Consider the following 20,282-nt stretch of genomic DNA (forward strand, 5'->3'; position numbering starts at 1 on the left):
TTGAGAACACATAGAATTCCAAGAATGCAAGTATCAAATTGAATCAGATATATACATTAAAATACATCCAATAAAACTTGGGAAAATCAACATGGTATCAGAGCTCAGGCCTGTGAAGTTTAATTTGGAGGTTGGAGAGGGTTGGAGAATTCAGTTTTTTTTAGAATTTTCAGTCTGAAATATGTCATTGCACGGCCCTTGGTTGGCCTCAAAATGAGGACTATAATATATGGATGGAAAGATCTGTGTTTCTAGTTTTCAAATATGTTTATCTCATTAAATTTGATTCAGTTTTGTGCAAGATATGACAACTTTGGTGCAGGTCACTTGAAACCCTACCTAGGGTTAGCAGTTTTGGGAAAAATGTCATAACTTCTGTTTTAACCATTGGATCTGGCTATAACTTGGAGGAAATGTTTGTAATTAGATTTTCTAACATCTCACCAAAGAGATTGGATAAATTTGGTAAATTGCAAAAGTTATTAACGACTGTGTGTGGCAGATCATAATGAAAGTGTTGATCAAAATTATGAAAATGTTCTACATCATTCAAAGGGAATTATGATGAGAGATGATTCATGCGTGATATTTCTTATATGGGCTCACCTTATGAAAGGAAATGTTTTAAACTTAAGATAAGTATTCCATGTTTTATTAAGGCACATGAATTATTGAGTTTGTAATTTATGCTATAATATTGGCTAGTAAAATCTTGTATGCTTCTATCATTGGTATTTCTGTTCGAGATAATTTAGTTTATGAGCTATTTGTAATCTCTCTTTGACATACCTTAAGGACGAAAGCACAATAAAATTGAATTAAAGGGAGAAATAAATTGATGCTTATAAACGAAATTATGGTTGATATCAGATTCAGAGGGAGTCTAATGTTTCATCAGAAGTAACCTTAGACAAGGAGGTCAGATGGTTGATATCCGATTCAGAGGGACTCTAATATTTCATCAGAAGTAACCTTAGACAAGGAGGTCAGATGGTTGATATCAGATTCAGAGGGAGTCTAATATTTCATCAGAAGTAATCTTAGACAAGGAGGTCAGATGGTTGATATCAGATTCACAGGGAGTCTAACATTTCATCAGAAGCAACCTTAGACAAGGAGGTCAGATGGTTGATATCAGATTCAGAGGGAGTCTAATATTTCATCAGAAGTAACCTTAGACAAGGAGGTCAGATGGTTGATATCAGATTCAGACGGAGTCTAACATTTCATCAGAAGCAACCTTAGACAAGGAGGTCAATTGTTGATATCAGAGGGAGCCACACCATCATGAAAATATGCTTAATGCATTCTTCTTTGTGAGAGATAAGTTTGAGGAGCAAGCCGTTGTTAATTGTCATGTCCCCTCTTTAGTATGACATGACACTTTACGTGGATTTGCCTATTCCAGACTCTCGTAGGCAGATGGTTGTGATGAGAGAGTCATTTTGGCGTTTATTTGGTGATTGGATGGCTCATTATGCTCTTGGAGACATTATATTTATTATTACTTTTTATTTGGGGCCAAAATGTTATTGAGGTGCACTTTTTATTTTATGAAGTAACTTTTTATCTAAAAAGTGCAATGAGGCTTCTAGAAGATTCTATTATGGATACTTCTAGAAAGTCATGGATACTTCTAGAAAGACTAAGAGGCTTCTAGAAGATTCTATTATGGATACTTCTAGAAAGTTATGGATACTTCTAGAAAGACTAAGAGGCTTCTAGAAGATTCTATTATGTGTATAAATAGACCCCATGGGTCTCTCATTTGGCATCGAAGTCTATTTTCTCTAGTGCATCTACTTGAGCATTTGTGGAGCTTGAAGGTCTGCAAATATCATTGATCTTTGGGAACGATAACTCCCTTAGATTAGCATAACTGAGGAAGTGAAATATCTTCTGAGGGGTTGCGTTATTGGAGATGGTACTCAGCCATTTCATGTTGGATTTCAATTGAAGGTTGATTTGAGGGCTTGTATTTGGTGAATAAGGGTTTTGAATTCATCCCAGCTCAAAATTTGGTACTCCAGCCGCACAGTACGACCCAGGTACGGCCTGCACCAGGGACAGTACGGTAGTGACAGCAGGGCATTCTTGGGATAGTCCAGTCCTCCTTTCATCAGCATTTCATAATCGGAGTTCAAGGAGCGATTTCCAGGTTCCATTGCATGGTTTTTGTTGTCAATTTTTATGATAGAAGTGCACAGTTGTAACAATCATATATGTATTCAGAAAACAGTCCATTGTAATCAGACATTGCTATCTTGTAGTTGGATTGATATAGTAGAGAAGGTGCATTGCAAGGTCATTGTTCATGTGTGGTAGTTTATACATTCTCTTGTCATAAATTCAGTGCTCATGTGTAAGAGTTTGTAACAGTCATACATTTTTAGAAAATTATTCTACTGAACAATGCAATCAGAATTTGGGAAATTCATGATATATTAGCATTGAAGTCCTTGCATGAATATTTAGAGTTTCATTATTGTTTATTGTGTTACATTTCAATATTGGTATTGTTATCTCAATTGTACTTGATGCTCAAAACAACTATCATATTGAAACACTACATCACAAACAAAACAATTCAGTGCATGCCAAGTGTTTGACAAATTGTCTCAGTTCAGATTTGGGGTTTATTAGTGGCCTTTATAGTAAGGGTCATTACATTAATACACTCTTCTCTGTGAGGGAGAAGTTTGAGGTGAAGGCACCTATTCCACCCTTTGGGAGTAGTCATGGTGAACGTCATGATGAGATGAAAACATCACGTTGAGCAACTCTGTGATGGGCACTTGTGTTCATATTTCATATGCATTCTCATAAATGGGAGTAGCCATGATGGATATCATCATGTTGAGTACCATGATGAATCGTGTTCCACTCTCTAGGAGTAGCCATGGTGGATGTTATTTCATGACTATATTATTAACAAGGATTCCTCCCTAGCTAAGAGGGATTGTTGATGTTGTAGTGGTCACCCTTGTGAAGAGACAAATGGTGTCATTGAGGACCGACCCCTTGTGAAAGGGTGCCTCCCTCATATATATAGAAGATGCAAACTCATTCTCTAATCCATTCAATTTATGTGAAGAGCAATTTATATATTAGTTAGAGCAGATCGATCCTCTGAAGAAAACCAATTAGATTTGCTCTTGTGAAATTTGCTTCAAGGAGTGAAGCAACAAATATTGGGCCCGTATCTTGCATTATTGCTAGACATATTTGATATATAAAGACATTTTATGCTGGGTGCTTCTCCCTCGAGTAGGGGGGTTTTCCCTTGGAGATCAAACTGCAGATATTCTGACCAAAAACCTCTTTTAGAGTGAAGGTTGATCACTTCAGAAAAGGTTTAGGTATGATAGAAAGGTAATTTGCTTTGCAATTTGTATTTGCATGTTTAATGTGTAAACTTCTTTGTCATGACAGGACATTTTTGGATTTTATCCCCTGGGTTCATATCTAAGAGGTGACGATCTCTCAAGATAATGAACACTTGTATGGAGACCTTATAAGGTGACGATCTTATAATGTCCAAACCAGTTATCATGGTGGATCTCTGGTGAATCATGGATGAAGCCATGATTGTGTTGTGGTGAAACATTCATATGAAATGTTAATGCACATACCACAACTTGGATAAGATGAGAATTTAAATCTTTCTCATATGATTATCCTTAAGTATTGCGTGTTTAGGCAATACTGATATCACGTGCTTAGGTGATATCCTGTCATCACAAGATTGACGTGATGGACATTTGTATCATGTGTCTAGGTGATACTTCATATCATGTATTTAGGTGATATAACATTTGTATAAAATGTTAGTGCACTTATCACAACTAGGATAAGGTGAGAAATTAAGCTTTCTCATATGATTATCCTTAAGTATTGCGTGTAGGCAATACTGATATCACATGCTTAGGTGATATCCTATCAATCACAAGATTGATGTGATGAACTTCAAGATCACGTGTTTAGGTGATACTACATACCAAATGATTAGATGGTATGATTCTCGTGAATGACTAAAATGATCACTATCTATTAAATTATGATGCTTGAATATATTGTCTACATTCATCTTACCTAGCTAAGAGGGAGTGTTAATTATGTTTTGTGTATCTATGGTGAGGGCCATAAGTGTTGACATGGGAGATCACTACACATTTTGTCTGATCATCCTCCCTAGCTAAGAGGGAGTGTTAATGTTTGTAGCTTGAGTCGAATGATCATTTAGAATACATATAATATATGTTGATTAATAGTAATATATTATTATGTTATATTATTATTAATCATATAAAATTTAATATTCAATATTAATCTATTATATTATTCTAAATTAATAATTGATTGATGAAACATTATAATATTGATTAAATTATTATAATTAAAGGAGAGACATGTCCGTTCAAGGACATGCCTCTCCAAAGGAATATATATAGTATAATGTTATTCAATTTTAGAACACATAGAATTCCAAGAATGCAAGTATCAGATTGAATCAGATATATACATTAAAATACATCCAATAAAACCTGGGAAAATCAACATATTTGGGCACCTTTTTTGATTATTTCTGAAATTGCTATAATTACCTTTTTGGGTAGTTATTGCTCCTTTTGGGGTGGTTGTTGATATTTGCCTCCCATTTATGGGTATGGGCAGCCATGCTTTATGGATGAATCTGGGCCACTTGTTTAGATTAGATCTGGGCCATTCATCCTTTTTTGAAGCCTATTTAAGGGACTGGTTTTCCCTCATTTTGTAAGAAGTTCTTGGATTGTTGCAAAAGCTCTGGCGAAATTTACAGGAATTAATGCAAAGATTAAGACTGTTTTCAAGTTTCCTTGTGAGTGCATGGTCTCCTTCTTCACTTAATTTAGAAATCTTTCAGTTATGTTTATTTCCTTTACATAGCATTTTCAAGCAAACATCCTGATAGAATCCTCGCAGTTCACACCATTGGGGAATGGCTGATTGCCTTTCTCTATGCATGGTTAATCTGAACCTTTTATATGCTTAAGTACGGTTATTGAATACTCACTATGAATGCAAAGTTCTGATGTCGTATTTGATAACATGAAAAATCTTATTTTCCTTTGAAGATCACACTAGATTTATGCAAACACTGTGCTTGAGTAGTTGGTAATGCTTAGTCTTGTTATTTGGAGGCTTCTATCTGTTTGATGAAACTGCTATCTTAGTTAGAATTTACATTTCATGTATCTCTCTCTCTGTCTCTCTCCCTATCCTTCCCTCCTTTTTCCCCTTTTTTATCCAGAAAATCCACAGTCCCACTAAAAACAGTATCAACTTAACCGAAATCATTTGGTAAGAAAGATCATAAAAGTTCCAGGGAACTTATTTATAAATTGCCTATTTCAACGTAAGTCCCCCTTATGTTTCCAGCATAAGCACATCAAACCACTGAGAAATCCCGCAGTCAAGACCTGACAAACGAAACCTTGAGGTTATCCCCTTTGATCAAAATATAAAAAATAGCATTAGGGACTTCCTTATCTCAAGAGAGGATAGGATACTCAGCTGGTTATTCTATTCTGTGTTGGCCCTATGGAGTTTGCAGCAATGCGATTTCAGACACGTCAACAGTGAGTTATCTAAGTCCAAATCGGATGACGCCAATTCCTTGCTTACGATTTGATTCCTCAAGTCGATTACGTACTTCCAGCCTTCACTCTCTATGGAGAGTGTGTTTTTTTCTAGTTGTGGTTCGCCTTTGCCATGATCAGCCAACCCCTTCCTAGAAGGGCGTTGTAGGCCTTCTTCTCTAGCGGTATGACCACAAAGTCAAGGAAAAAGTGTTGGGTATCGACCACAACTTTTTGTGCCATGAGTGTCCCCAGGGGCTTGATTCCATGCTGGTTGACACCGACCAGGTGGAATGTTGGTGGCTAGAGAGTTGGCTTGCCCAGACCCCTCCATGTCTCCTCCGGTAACACGTTCACTCCGGAGGCGCCTTCAACAATGGTGTTCATCATTTTTGTCCCATTATCTCCATCTCGACCACGGTCGGCTTCCGACCAATGCTTACGGTGAGTAGCATGGGGTCTGTAGCAGACGACCAAGTAATTCTGTTGCCGCCATGGGGTCTGTGCCAGATGGTTTTGCTGTCATTCGATGGTGTTCCTGGTTGGCAATGTTGTCACCGACTGTGTTTGTAAGAGCCATCTTCAATTGTGGAATTGTTTGTAGAAGGTTAGACACGCGTACGGGCACTGTGGTTTGCAACATCTGTTTGGTGATGTTTTCTCGGACTTTGACCGAAGTGGGGTACTGGTTGTTTTGTGTGAGGCCCTACGTTCTTCCGCCATCGCTCGTTCCACATCGGCCTTTGCTTCCGGAAGCCTCTCTATTGGTGTAAATAAATATTCATTATGGATATTATTACACTCTACTTAAGTTAACTCAGGATAATGCATCTCTACGTAGTTTGGATTTGAGACACTTAGGGAAGTGTGCACATAGGGATATAGCTTGTAGGAGAAATTCCACCTTTTGTGGTCTTATTTTGCTGTTACACTCCACATTTGGTGGGTCATCCACCTCTTGTGGAATATTATTTTATTTCTCCTACCTACCCCTTGTATTTCTTACCTACCCTTGTTTCTCATTGAGCCACATGTCATGATTGTGTGCTCTTACATCCATATGGCCTTGCCTATATAAGCAGGCCCATATTCATCATATTGGTGAATCCAGTTGATCATTTGCATATTGATGAGAATACAGTTTGTTCTTGTCATTCTTTTGTCTCTCTTTTATACTTTTCATTGTGCCCTTGATCTTGGCAAAATCTCACTCTCCTTCTCCGTACGGGGATTGGGGTACATCACCTTCTTACTTTGCAATCTTGTGATTGCCAATACCTCCTCGTCTGGCTCCTTCACGTCCAACATATTTACTCCCTTCTGTTTCTGGCAGTCAGTGTCCTCATGGTTTCTGGGACCACACCATTTGCACATCAGACCTCCACCATTGTTTCCAATCTGACATTCTCGAGGAAAGTGGCCCCACTCATTACATTTCTGACATTGGATTATGGGCCGCCCTTTTGCATCGTACCGAATTTTGCTCCTTGGCGTGTTATTATTGGAACAGTTGTTCTCGCGTCGATTATTGCGGTATCCTCCTGGTGAAGCCTCCAAGTTTGCTGATTGTTTAGGTGGTTTGGCTGGTGGAGTAGCTTGCTCGCCTTGAGCATAGAGCACTTGTGTGCTCCGTGTTTTTAAATTGTACCAAGCATAGAGCACTTGTGTGCTCCGTGTTTTAAATTGTACGGGCATTCCTTGGTGGAATGGCCCAGTACCTGATAGATGTCACAAAAAGATTTCTTTGAACATGTTCCCTTCATATGCCGTTCTGCCTTGCAGTCGGTGCACCAAAGTTCTTTGCCGTCTCTGCCACTTTCTTTATCAGCCTTCAACTCCCTCATCATTCACAACTGTTAATGCATAATAGCTTCGGTAAGATAAATGATTGAATGAGAGATAAATGAAGTCTCTCATTCAATCATTTATCATATCTATAACTATGATAAAACCATCAAGCAATTAATTCATCCTTGATAGCCATTCTATATTTGCATTTGGGCAATCTATTGATAATCACACTATGTATCTTCCTCATGTTCATCTATCTAATGAATCCTGTATTCAGATGAATGTCAATTAAACATAAATAATGATGACACCGATTAATATATACCGAATTGAATATATATTATATTGGGTTATATATAAGGTATATCGGAATGCATATCGGGTGGCAATGTATTAGTCACCGATAGTTATCGGTGTGTTAGTCTACACCGATAGTTATCGGTTGTCAAGGCTAACACACCGATAACTATCGGCTGTTAGCATTGACAGCCACTGATATACTATCGGTTGTTAGAGTTGGGTTAATACACCGATGGACTTCGGTTATAATCACCGATTGGCATTTACCGTAACATGCTTTTGTTAGTATAAACAAAAAGGCACGATCAAGTAATGTCTTGATCGGTCATGCCGATATACTATCGGTTGTTAGAGTTGGGTTAATACACCGATGGACTTCGGTTATAATCACCGATTGGCATTTACCGTAACATGCTTTTGTTAGTATAAACAAAAAGGCACGATCAAGTAATGTCTTGATCGGTCATGACCGATCAAGGCATTGCTTGACCATGCCTCTTTTGTCATATACTTATAGTAAGTGGCATTCTTGAGATAGGACATAGAAAATATTAAATGCTCCTCTCATCTGCCACAAGCAAGAAGATAGTTAGATATATACAATAAGAAATTAATAATACAAAATTAGATAATAGAATTATAACTTGCATATTGAATGTAAATTGAACATCATTTACAACATGTCCTTTTAAAGAGCTTGTACGGTTTTGGACTCATCGTTGCTACTTCTGTCCGTACTGTCATCATCACTTGCCCTCCGTTTCCCCTTTGATGTTTTATTCTCGCTTTCAATATCCATCGCTCGGTTGTAAGCTTCATCATATGACGGTGGAGGGACCACCTTCATCTTCCGCCTGAGGGACGGTACCAGCCCTTCGACAAACCATCTCTTCTTTAGCCCATCTGCTGGCTGGTTCTCCATTTTGTTCAATAGTTCCTTCAACCTTCGGTTATAAGCTCAGACACTTTCACTTTTTCCCTGTTTAGTTTTGTAAATCTCTGCGACAATTTCATTGTCGTCACGTAGGAGTTTTAATTCCTCCTGGAAGGCCTTCTTCAAATTGTTCCATAATGTTTTATGCTGAGCATCAAGGTCCATGTACCAGTTAATTGCTATCCCTCGAAGGGTGGCCGGAAATGCCTTCAACTAGTAATCCTGGTCGTCTTGGCCGTTTGCCTCCTAGATGTTTATGCATGTCTTGCAGTGTCGTATGGGGTCCTTCGACCCATCTCCCATGAATATTGGAAGCTTCTGTTTCTCTGGGGTGTGTGCCATTGTCTTCGTCTGGAAGGTTTTATGTGCCACCTGGAAGGTACCGTACGTGTTCGACTGGATCGGACCGTATTGCTCCATCCACGAGCCTTCTACGCGTCCACCTGCATCCTCCACGCTTTGGTCACCCTCACTCCTATACTCCTTCCTTCTCAGGGTTTTTGGGTTTGACTCTCCTATTTTTGAGTATTCCCTGGGGGACAGATTTCCAATTCGGTACAGGTTATTCTTAAAGACTTCGGCGACCTCAGCCTGCAGGTCCTATACAACCTCTTCGTCATAGTTGGAGTGCTTTGATGGATTGCTCTCGGACTGAGTTCGAGACTCTTCACTCGACATCGAGTGAGCGGCCTGGTCGGCGAGATCATCCTCCACTACGTCCGACAGTGGTAGGTTGCTCGCAACCTCTACCAATTGGTTCCACGTACGTAATTTCTGCCTCTCTCGACTGCGGCTCCGACTCTTGCTTTGCCTTTCCGGATTCTCCAAGCCTTCAACAATCTCCCTTAGTCGACATCTCCACTCGTTTGTTCTTTGAGAAGTAGGGATCTTACCAACCCCTTGCCTACTCCTCCATTGGTGTCATGCCGTCGGTCTCTGTTGGGACGTAGGGGCATTAATTGCGAGGGGTACGACGTCTGCTCGTATCCCTCTCTTCCTCTTCCCTACGACGCCTTTCTTCGTACTGCTGTAGGATTCGCTGTCGACGACGTTCCTGACTGATTTCTTCCCTCTGCTCTTGGCGTTCAATGAGGTTTCGTGCCAACAATCTAGGAAGGCTCCCTAGAAGATCAAACACGACAGAGTTTACTGTGAGTTCCTCATGTACTGTGCCCTCAGGGATCGCTCTCTCCCGAGCTTCCCTTTGCACGTACTGGGTGACGGAAACCTCCCACAGTTCCACCAAATCCTCCGTCAGTTGATCCTCCCTAGCTTCCACCTGCATGGGCTCTTTGTGTGTATCACCTTCAGTGACTATAACTGCTGTTGAAATGGTCAGCCCATTAGTGGTTACCGCTTGCCGCCATATTGATCTCCGGAATCGGAATCGGCAATGGCGTCAAAATGTTTACTCCCTATGGTGAATTGTTCAGTTCACGGATTAAACAGTAAATGCATACAGAACATCTAACCAGCAATTACAATTATACCCAGAGCAATGATTAAAATAACAGTCACAATAATATGGCAGAAAAATATATCCTTTATTGCATTCCAAAATGTTCAGTACATCAACAACTACTACCATGGTTCCCTTACATTGTACTTATAAAACACCCAGCGGTTGGCGGAGATGCCAACTGTCACAACTGTCGACTCACCCATACGGGAACCAATGGTTGCCCTTATAAATAGTAGGGATGGCCTTCTCGAGTTGATGCCTACGGGCACTCCCACCTGATTGAGGTTGATGCTATAAACTTGGGGGTAGGGGGGCAGAGGCACGTAGGGGCTTGCAGGGTGGGAGGCCCCTACTATTCTAAGGGCGGCCCCTGCCAAATAGGCGGCGGCCTAAGGGTGGGTGGGAAACTATAGGAAAGGGAATGGCTAGTTGGAAAGGGTGGGAGGAAGATAAAGCAGTAGGTGTTGTCTTATTACACAAACATAACTTAGCAAAATATAAGTATTAGCCTAATTACCACCTAACACTGATTTTTGCCCAAAAGTAACAATTACAACAATACAATTTATTTACAAATAGTATTCTATAACTAAATCATATAATAGCTATTGAACTCAAAAGGAAATAATCAATTAACATCAATGAAATGATGATGATGAATCCTATTGATAAACAACTTCACCTACATGCATTTAGATCCATACTATAGTTTCTTTCCCAAAGACAAACCATATTAGGGATTTGAGGGGAAAGCATGATAGGGTGTCGGGAGACTGTTTGCCACAACTAAGTCCAAGGGTGTGGAACATCCAACCAAGACAATTGAACCCCTTGGCCCACAAGCATGGCAGGACCTCCAGTCCATCTGACTTGGGGTGGTCTACTTAAGTCGAGGAAACCAGTCTACTGCATCTCCTACCATGTTTCCTTACTAATCTTATGTATGATTGCTTGTAGGATGATAAATTGATTAATTTACTAATTCTAAAAATTTAAATAGATTGGTAATTCAAATTAATAAATAAATCAAAGATTCATAAGAGATTTTATAATAAACAATAGACTTAACCATATTTGCATACCAATTACTTTGCTTAAATCAAATGGCTGCTTTTCTTGAAGGCAAAGCGCTACAAAATGATATTGAATCCAGCCTTGCAGACCTATTATCTCACAGACCTGATGATATGGAAGTCCCATTGAGAATTGAAGGCAGCGAGATACTCCCACAGGAAATAAACCCGGCTGATCCTCAAGACATATGCATTAGAAAGGAAGGCTTGGAAGATGGTGAGATTGATTCATCTCCCTCAGATTGGGAAGAGGATCTTGATATGGACTCTTCACTTATCATGGATGCCATTGTCAAAGGTTTTGAGAAATCATCATCCAACCTAAAATTTCCAAATATCAGAACCAAGGGCAAAAAGGGAAGAAAGTCAAGAAAGACAATGCTGAAAATTGCTGGTATGGCAATTGGGCAAACAAAACTCAATTTAGGGAAGGGCATTACCCTTCCCGAGGAGCAATGAGGCTTTTTTCCTGGAATGTCAGGGGCATCAATGCCCCTGACAAATGGCGCTTAGTCAAGCGTCAAATCAATGAGACTAAAGGTGATATATGGCTATTGCAAGAAACTAAATGGAACCATAGTGAGATAGAAACTAGACTTAAGAATTGGAAACAATGGCAGGGAATCTTAAGGCAATCAGTTGGGGCTTCTGGGGGGATGGGGATAATTTGGAATCCCTTCTCAGTAAAGGTAATACTCCTAGAAGATGATAAATATTGGCAGCACTGTGTAGTAACACATCTTATTAGCAATATGAGTTTCAACTTATTCAATGTCTATGGACCTACAACGATCAGTGAAAAAAGAGAACTTTGGAGGACATTAACTAACAAGCTCCAGAGAATCCCAGAAGAGAGAAGTATTGTTGGGGGAGATTTTAATGCTATCCTATCAGAAAATGAAAAAAAAGGTGGCATCCAGAGGATTGGCACTTCTCAAAAGGATTTCCAGGAATTCGTAGACTCTAATCAGCTGATGGATATTATACCCAAAAATGGGAACTATACTTGGACAAACAGAAGAACTGGATTTACAAATATTGCTGAACGTTTAGATCGATTCTTTACTACTGGGGATTGGCTGGGGCAAAACACTTTGATGGAATCAACAATCGTTTCCCTCGTTGGTTCTGATCATTTTCCCATTAGCTTGAATGTCTTTGTGGGAAAATCTGAGGGAGGTGCTCCATTTAGGTTTGAAAAAATGTGGCTCAGAGAACCTACATTAAAGGGCCTCATCTCAAACTGGTGGAACGAGCTAGAATGCGGCAATAACTCACGACTATATATTCTAAATCAGAAGCTTAAATACATAAAAATGAAAGTCAAAGAATGGAATTTAAGCCATTTTAAGAATATACATAAAGAAAAACTTAGAATTACAGCAAAACTAGCAGAAGTTGCAAGTATTGTCATAAACTCAGGAATGGATGAGGAGCTTTTTAAAAAAGAAAAGGATCTCAAAACCGAATTAAATTAGATACTTCGAAGAGAAGAGATCCACTGGAGGCAAAAATCCAGAGAACGATGGCTGAAAGAAGGTGATAGAAATACAGGGTTTTTCCACAGATCAGCAGTAGCTAACAGAAACAAAAACAGAATCACAGAGATCAAAAGATCTGATGGCAGTATGGTCAATTGCCAGGAAGAAATTTCGAAGGAAGCAGTTGACTATTTTGAAATTCTCATGAACAGTGCATGCCAGTGTGATGTAGAAGCAAAAAATAAAATTTTAAGCTCAATTCCCACAGTAATCACTGAAGGTCAGAATAAAGATCTATTCAAGCCGATCACAATTGAAGAAGTTAAAAAGCCAACTTTTCAGCTTAGTTCGGACAAAACACCTGCACCAGATGGTTTTTTTGCTGCTTTCTTCCAAAATTATTGGGAAATTATAGCTCAAGATCTACATCAATCTATAGAAGAATCTTGGAAAAAAATTACTATGCTTGGGGCAACCAATCACACTTTCTTGGCCCTTATTTCAAAAAAAATAAATCGAGAAAGTATGAATGACTTAAGACCTATCTCGCTTTGCAACACAACATATAAGATAGTGACTAAAATTATTGCCAATAGGCTAAAGCCTATTTTAAAACAAGTAATCTCTGATGAGCAAAGTGGTTTTGCTCCGGGTCGATCTATTGTAGAAGGAATCATAACGGCTCATGAAACCTTACATACGGCGAGAAAGACCAAAGAGTCTTGCATGATACTCAAATTGGATATCCTCAAAGCATATGACATGGTCAACAGAGAATTTCTAACAGAGATTCTACATAAATTTGGCTTTGGGCAAGAATGGATAACATGGGTAAAGAACTGCTTAACTTCAGTCAAATTCTCGGTACTTGTTAATGGATCTTCTCATGGCTTCTTTTCCACCAAAAAAGGAATCCGTCAAGGAGATCCAATGTCCCCTTTTTTATTCATTATCATGGCGGAGGCGCTAGGCAGATCAATCACTGCCCTTCATCAAGAAAATCTTTGGAATGATGTCAAAGTAGCCAATGGAATTGAACAGACAACCCATCTACAATTTGCAGATGATACTATATTATTCGGAGAAGCTAGTAGAAGGGAGGCGAGAATAATTAAGAATTGTCAGGATAATTACTGTAATGCATCGGGGCAAAAAATAAATTGGAACAAGTCAGAGGTCTTCTTCATCAATACTAATCCAACATTACAAGGAATTCTATCTAGAATACTTAATCTGCGGGTTGCAAATTTTCCAGGGAAATTCCTTGGAACCCCCCTATTTATTGGTGCAAACAGAACAGATTATTGGAAACATTTGATCAATAAATGCAAATCCAAACTAGAGTTGTGGAAAGGGAAATGGTTATCCTCTGCGGGTAGGTTTACAATGATTAAGTCGGTACTCTCGGCTCTCCCTGTCTTCTCAATGGCATGCCTAAAATTACCAGAGACAGTGGAAGAAGAGCTAATCAGAATCATGCGGAAGTTTCGATGGAATGGAACAGGGGAAAAAGACAAAATTCCATTGGTAGCCTGGAAAAAGATCACACAACCTAAATCTGTTGGGGGTGCTGGCATTCGACAATTGTCTATCATGAATTCAGCTATGGGTGCAAAGTTAGTCTGGGAAATCTGCAAAGATGGCAAACAAAAGTGGGTGAGAATCCTTAAAAAGAAATATCTAGACTCATTGGAACCAAAACGAATTCTCACAGTCACGGATTTGGAATTTTTATACTTGAATGCAGAAGGATCATAGGGGACTATGTATCATGAGAAATTAGGAACCGAAAAAGTGCCTCTTTCTGGCATGACTCATGGGGTGGCAAAGAAATTCTAGATCAAAACCCAGCACTACAGTCAATCATGAGAGAGACCAGCAACATATGGGGCCACAAGGTATGTGATTATGGTTATATAACGAAAGAAAATGGTGTTGATATATGGAACTGGAAATCGATGGATCCTCTGAATCTTGAACAAGATCAAAAAGAACTCTTTCATAAAATTCTAATGGATCGATCTATTTGCCCGTCCCCTGAAGAGGATATTATTAGATGGTGCGGTTCGTCGGATGGGAAGTATAAGGTCTGTCTTGGTTATAAGTTAAAAGATGCGGCCATTGATAAAAAGGACTGGCCGATTAACCTCTTTTGGAATAAAGATCTCATTCCCAAGGCGGGTACCTTTGCTTGGATGGCGTTCCAAAGGAAAATCTTAACATGTGACAAAATTAGACAAATTGGCTTTCAGGGGCCTAGTCGATGTGTTCTATGTTTCCAAGATGAGGAGAATGTAGACCATCTCCTATTACATTGTGATTATACTAGGAAATGCTGGAGGCACTTTACAGAAAAATTAAAATTGCCTTGCCCATTCCCACAAGTTATTGATGAATGGTTTCAATTATGGCCAAAACCCAGATGCAAAGCCCTATTTGGGGCCTTATTTAATATTCTCCCATCGCTGTTAATTTGGGAAACATGGAAAGAGCGAAATCGGAGAATCTTTCAAAATAAAGAAATGACTTTCACAGTTCTGAGTGAGAAAATTGAAAAATGTCTTATTGAGCAAATGAATGAAACAGCAAAACACAAAAAATTGAAGAAGAACCTGTATACGGAATGGGATTCGAAGATGAAACTCTCATTTCCAAATCTAATTATCCCACCCCTATTTGGCAAAGGAAGCTAAGATGTAATGAAAAATCCAAGGTTAAACGTCAAATGGGAGCCCCCTGAGCAAGGATGGTATAAAATCAATTTCGATGGAGCCTCTGTGGGTAATCCAGGTCCAAGTGGTATTGGTTGTATTGTTAGGGATTCTAAAGGGAAATGCCTCAAAGGAAATTGCAGAAAATATTGGAGTAGCGACTAACAATGAAGCCGATTTCCGTGCTGCATATCGAAGTCTACAGTTGGGCGCAGATTTAGGATGGCGCAATATACATTTAGAAGGTGACTCTCTGAATGTCATCAATGCCATCCGAAATAAACAAAAACCCAGCTGGCACCTTAACCAGTGGTTACGGCCGATACTAGCCCTGCTAGAAAGGCTAGATGATTTTCGAATAAGCCACGTATACAGGGAAGGCAATTCGGAGGCAGATAGGCTGTCCAAATTTGCTGTTACGCTAGGAAATTGAAGTCGGGCTTGTGCCAAAGGCATAATCAAAAAGTTTGTTTTTAGATCTCTGATCATATAGCATAAAGCCGTGAGATGATGAAGATAGGCGGCGGTAGACAATAAGTACTTATGACAGCTCACAAGTTACCAAAATTACAATGGGCATGTGTAATTATGATCACATCCTCTGAGGTTTGATCTACATTTAAACTCTTCTTTGGTAAATAATGAATATGCCAATTCTGCTGGAAGCTACCTCTCGACAAATGGCGTTTCTTGGCGAAGTAACGGACAAACGACTACTGGAGATGCTTCATTCATGGCACCAGGGAACTATTGTTCCCAAGTTTATGAGGCAACAGGGAACTATAGTTCCCAAGTTTTACTCTGTTATAAAACTTATTAGATCTTTTTTAGACTGTTAGCGAGGAATGGCGTTAGGCCTGCAAGCTACCGGTGTTAGTAATCATGTCAGAAACAATATATGTTAACAGATTAGGTTAGGCTGAGGACTATTGGATGTTGAAGGCCACTGGCCTGACTCTGTTTATACTATATCCCTCCAGCAATTTTGTATTTAGCTGGAAATTTGGAGCTATGGTAGGGGGTTTTCTTCCCCTGGTTCTTTCCCCCTACCGCCCCTTTTTTGAACCAGGTTGTAAATTTTTTCTTTTTTTCTTTTTAGATAATAGAAATGGGTGCTGCCCCTATGCAGTTATTTATCTATTAAAAAAAATAAAATTATATGTATGAATTCTGATCTGATTTCCATCCTACCTCCAAATGAGGATCTGCCTTATATAGTCCTCAAGAGAGGGCAAAGAGTCAAATGAGGTGTCTCTTCTAACTAACCGCTGCCTCCTCTAAACTAATTTCTGCCCCTTCATCCACTCATGGCTGTTTGGAATCGCTGTTGTCAAAGGATTTGTTAAGGATGACTATCCGTTTGTTTAAACAGGACGCTGCTTATATGTGGAGGCTCTTGTCCGTTTATCAATAAGGAAAGATCTTGGAACATAACTTAGTTTATTTATTACTATTGACGGGTATGAGAAAGTCTTATGGCGGGGGCATGGCATTGTAGAGTTCTAACTACAAATTAATTTGTTTGTCCCTTGTAGATAGGGAGATCAAAACTGTGTAGTTTGCTTGCCTCTTTTGGCAAATTTCAAAACTGGCATAAAAGTTCTGGCCCATAAAATTGAGAGTGCTAAATCTAATGTAGGAGATTAGTTTAATGATTGAATGACTTTGGCAGAGCATTCCTATTAGTTTTATCAATTAAGTTACTCTTGTACAGAGACTTTAATATGGTATAAGGCAAACAGAATTAAAATGTAGATAAAGAATGCATTAAACTTATGTGTAATTTATTGAAAGAGTTGAAACTTGAAAGGTGTGTTTTGAATGCATCTAATTATTTGTAGCTGGCAACCTTATACCTTAGTTGGAGAAAAGTATAGCTTACCTATTTGTTTTATCTGCCCTGTATATGATTCCTGAACTTCAATTTTATTTTAAGGATAAGATAATCTGTGCATCCAAATAGAGTGTGCTTGGTTGAATTTATTTGTCACGTGTTTTAGCTTTCAACACCCAAAATAGAGTATGCTGTATGCGGTTTAAAATACATCACTTTGGCACATGCATTTGTTGTCAGCTGTACCGTGCAGGTGCATGGCATCTACTTTGTTTTATTTTGACAAGCAGCAGCTATTCTCTGCAACTTACAATTTTAAACATCAATGACCATAAGTCACCGGCTTATGATTTATTTCTAAGATATGTTTATTATAAAATCTGAGACTTCTATAAGATGTTATACTTGGGAAGTTATGATATGGAAGGAAGGTGGGTAAAAATGGGTACATTATTGAACTTATATATTATTTCCAACTCTAGTTTGTTTCTTTATTGGTGGCTAAACAGCTGTGGCAGCAAGAGGTGGTATGGAGACACTGCGTCCTGTACTACAACGAGTCTACGTGACAAGGGCATCAGCTTATAAAGATGCTCTAAAGAATTTTATTGAAGGCTATAAAGAAGGTATAGCAGAAACAATGGAATCAAAAGATTCTTTAAAATCACCATCACATGAAGATATCAGCAATTTAGTGAAAGAAGAGAAGAAAGAAGAGAAGAAAGAAGAGAAATGAGTGCTGTGGAATATACGTTTGGAGAGTAGAGATAGTTTCTTATTACAGATAGTTCTACAGATTTTGATCTTTATGCTTTGAGGCATTTTAGAGTGGTAATGCCGTAAACAAGAGATCAGATTAAATTTGAGGCATACTTGTACCTGAATTTACTGAATTACAGAGAGGAACGCAAAGCAATGCCAATTACTATCAAACAAGTTTATCACCTTTGATGTACATTCATTGGAACTGGCACAAACAATTCGTTAGAATGTGTAATTGATTCTTGAAAATCATGTCTTCCTTGCTCAAAATGTAAATTACCTCTTGATCATAGTTTAGTAATTGACATATGGCAGAGGTTTAACTGAAAAAACTCAACTTCATGGATTCTCTACAATTGTTTTTTTGATGTCTTGAATCAAATATCACATAAATTTGGTATCTTATTCTCTCTTCTCAGGAAGTGAACACTCTTTTCAGTTTGAACACAAAATGTCAATCTACATCACAACATACTGAAAAACAGGAAACAGTGAACTATTTAGCTAGCTGGTTGTTTGCATGGAACAGAGCTTCTGTATTGAAAACGGACAGTTGTTGTTAAGAACTACATAGACTAAGACTAACTTTCTTAGCTCAGGGATTTGATACATGCATGATATATTTGACTTTATTTTCTAGAGTTTGAATCCAAAAGAGTAGTGTCTTTTGAGCTCATGCTCTAGGGCTCTTGAGGTACAAAATTTTGGCTAGAATTGGCATCTGATTTTCTAAGGTTTACAATTTGCATGCAGTATATGAATTTTCTTTTAATTGTGATCAGTTTTAAACTCAAGGATTCTATTGTTTATTGAACTTGACATGATGCTTATTTGATTCTCAATAACCAGGGGCATGAAAATTAGTGATAAAGTCTGAACGGATGAAAGAGGGTAAGTGCATGCCATGCTGAGTGATTATCTCTTTCATTTTGCTAAATAAAAGATTGTCGATATGTTGAAGGGTAAAAAGAGACAAGAAAGTCCAGATCTGGTTCATCAAAAGCAAATACCAAAGCAACACTGAAGGTCATGTCATTGAAGCCTCTAATCTTGTGTTGTGAAACTCATAGTAGGTAAGAGGCTTGTTAGAACTATTTGTTTAGATCTGCTTGAGATGTTAATGAGCTTTGTTCCTGGTCCTCCAGGTTATCTGTTTCTGTTTTCCAAAAGCCAGGCATTTTTTCTAGTTTTAAACTTCTGTTTAGCATAGTCAAACTATTTTTTCAAAGTATTTAAACCTCAGTACTTAGATACCATTCCTGTGATACTTAAATAGATCAGGGCATTTTCATACTTGTAGATACAATAATTAGGCCTTTTCTCTTGGTTTCAAATAAAATTTCAAAAAAACTCGAGAGTCATTATTACTATGTACAAATTTGTGCAATTTTGTTTAATGGGTTGCAGGCATAATGGTAGTGGGTGCACTCATAAGAGCATAATTGTAATGTCCCCTTCCTAATTTGCTCTTAAATCACAATTGCACAAATTATGGTTAGAGTTACATCTTACCAAGTAAATATCTTTTTAATAATGCGATCCTGGATTTGAATCCTGTGATCATAACATAAGCAATATATATATGTGTGTGTGTGTGTGTGTGTGTGTATGTTCAATCATTAGGGTTAGACAAACCACATCATATTCATATACTATCAATAATATTATACAAGCATGGTAGGTTTTGGAGGAAGAGACATGATAGGTCCGCTTGAAGCCATTTCTACACCATGTCCAAGAGTGAATGTCTACCACCGCCCTCTTGCTTGGTAGCTTGTATCTGCTTTCCCCATTAATGCCTCATCCCCTTAAAGACACTTCTCATCTTGTGGAATTGGGTGGAGGTCGTAAGTGAGTTACTTGGCTCTCTATGTAAGTGCCCTCTAGTCCTAGGAGCCATTACTGTCAACTCTAAAATGGCTTACTTAGCCTCGTATACTCCTTTTGCTTACACCCTGCTGTGCTTTGCGCACACTCCCCGTCGTTGACAAGGTCCCCCTTTTTCGTTTTCGTTTTCGTTTCGCCCCCGGTGTGGGAAATTTTGATTTTGTTCACAGAGGAGATGCAACAACTAGGAATGTGAGGAGATGATCTTGCAGGAGAGTAAGCCCGCCCACTTCCTTAGTCCTAAGGAATCCGCATCGAAAGTTGAGCGTGATCCCATTCATGGAAGATGAATGAGGAACTGTATGAAGCAATCGCAATTGTTGTCGAATTGACGACCCTCATTAGCAAGTTGAGGGTCTGAGGCAAGAATGCCTAAGGCAAGTCAAGATTTGCCTTTTGACCAAAATGGCAAGGTAAAGGGGTGAGTCA

At 38.8% G+C, this 20,282-nt stretch overlaps 1 protein-coding gene across 1 annotated transcript in view; it reads left to right on the forward strand.

The window, feature by feature from the left end:
• Positions 1-18,377, forward strand: part of LOC131035683 (uncharacterized) — an 82,553-nt gene extending 64,176 nt beyond the window's left edge. The window contains exon 4 of the mRNA XM_057967414.2: positions 17,714-18,377. Coding sequence (XP_057823397.2) covers positions 17,714-17,940 — 227 coding nt within the window. The 3' untranslated portion in view covers positions 17,941-18,377. The remainder of the gene's footprint in view (positions 1-17,713) is intronic.
• Positions 18,378-20,282: the final 1,905 nt, after the last annotated feature.

The sequence above is a fragment of the Cryptomeria japonica genome, chromosome 6, assembly GCF_030272615.1.
Source record: "Cryptomeria japonica chromosome 6, Sugi_1.0, whole genome shotgun sequence".
NCBI lineage: Eukaryota > Viridiplantae > Streptophyta > Pinopsida > Cupressales > Cupressaceae > Cryptomeria > Cryptomeria japonica.